This window comes from Volvox carteri (genome assembly GCF_000143455.1).
Source record: "Volvox carteri f. nagariensis unplaced genomic scaffold VOLCAscaffold_126, whole genome shotgun sequence".
Lineage (NCBI taxonomy): Eukaryota > Viridiplantae > Chlorophyta > Chlorophyceae > Chlamydomonadales > Volvocaceae > Volvox > Volvox carteri.
In genome coordinates, this window is record NW_003307669.1 from 60,312 (window position 1) to 61,518 (window position 1,207).

At 58.2% G+C, this 1,207-nt stretch overlaps 1 protein-coding gene across 1 annotated transcript in view; it reads right to left on the bottom strand.

The window, feature by feature from the left end:
• The window catches only part of VOLCADRAFT_108499 (uncharacterized protein), a gene marked incomplete at its 5' end in the record, with an annotated part of 15,460 nt that overhangs the window by 5,993 nt on the left and 8,260 nt on the right, over positions 1-1,207 (bottom strand). Inside the window, 2 exons of the mRNA XM_002959111.1 lie at positions 512-715; positions 1,085-1,186. Of these exons, the coding sequence (XP_002959157.1) occupies positions 512-715; positions 1,085-1,186 (306 nt within the window). The remainder of the gene's footprint in view (positions 1-511; positions 716-1,084; positions 1,187-1,207) is intronic.

Consider the following 1,207-nt stretch of genomic DNA (forward strand, 5'->3'; position numbering starts at 1 on the left):
AAAAGCAGCCGCGAGCGTACGGCAATCGGGATAACAACACACACAACAGTTTTAGGTGAGGGTACTAGCGAGTGGAGGAATTTTAGCTTAGGAGAGTAGTATATTTTTAAAGTTGGTAAAATGAAGTAGCTGCTGGGCNCCAGACAGGAAGGCCCCTTGGGGGAGCTGGAAGTGTGCTTGCATGCATAAGCCGTACTGTACGACAGCTAAAGCATCTGATTCGGCAAATGAAAATTTAATACAGACAGTACGGGAAAGGCGCCTTTATAAGAAGTACTTAACTAACTAACAAAAGTAACATGCATGGGTGTCCTGGCCGCCCTGATCGTCTCCGTGCAGTGCAGTGCAGCGCAGTAATGCACGGCCCGCTGGCCCGCTGGCTCTACCCTTTGTTGCGAGTCTTCTGGGGCCCACTGTAACAACCCCTAATAGGAATAACGCAGTGTATTACAAAACGCATTATACGCGGCAACATTATGATGAACATGTACAGGGGGACAGAGGTACTCACTGCGCGTCGGTGTTCCCCGACCGCCCGACCACCAGCGCATCCGCCAGGTGCGCCAGTCCGAATACGTTGGCCCCCCGCACGCAGTCCGCCGCCCCCCAGCCCCTCACCACCACCCGCGCGCCCCAGTGGCTGATGCCCCACTGGGCCAGCCACACGCGGTTGGCGGTGAAGGTGTGGAAGGAGAGGGACGTGCCCGTGTCGTCACTGGGGTGGGGGAGGGAGAGGGGTGTGTGTGGAAGGGTGACTCGAGTCCGGGGAGAACGAGGGCTGGGGCGGGAGGGGATTTATATGCAAGAGAGCAAAGGAAGGGGGGAGGGGGGGAGGGGAGGGGTGGTCGACCCCGGGTGTTCAAGTACGGCGGTTCCACACACCCGGGGGCCCTTGTGTCACCTGCCGCCCTACGTCGAGCCCCCGGCGCCAACAGCTTCTCTCCTCATCCAGGCCCCATCATTGTAGGGCTGCAAAGTAGGGTTGTAAGGGCTCCACCCTTCCACAGCCGAACAGCCACCCCGCTACCTGCAAGACCTCCGCGCACGTCAATACACCCCAATCCCCCTCCCTGGACTGCCTCACCGTGTGTCCATTTCGTAACGCCCACTGCTGTAGTACAACTTGCCACCATCAGCATCATTAACCCACAGCTTACCCCCCACGTAGATAGCCCCCGCCATAATCCTGTAAAGGGGGAAAGGGGGA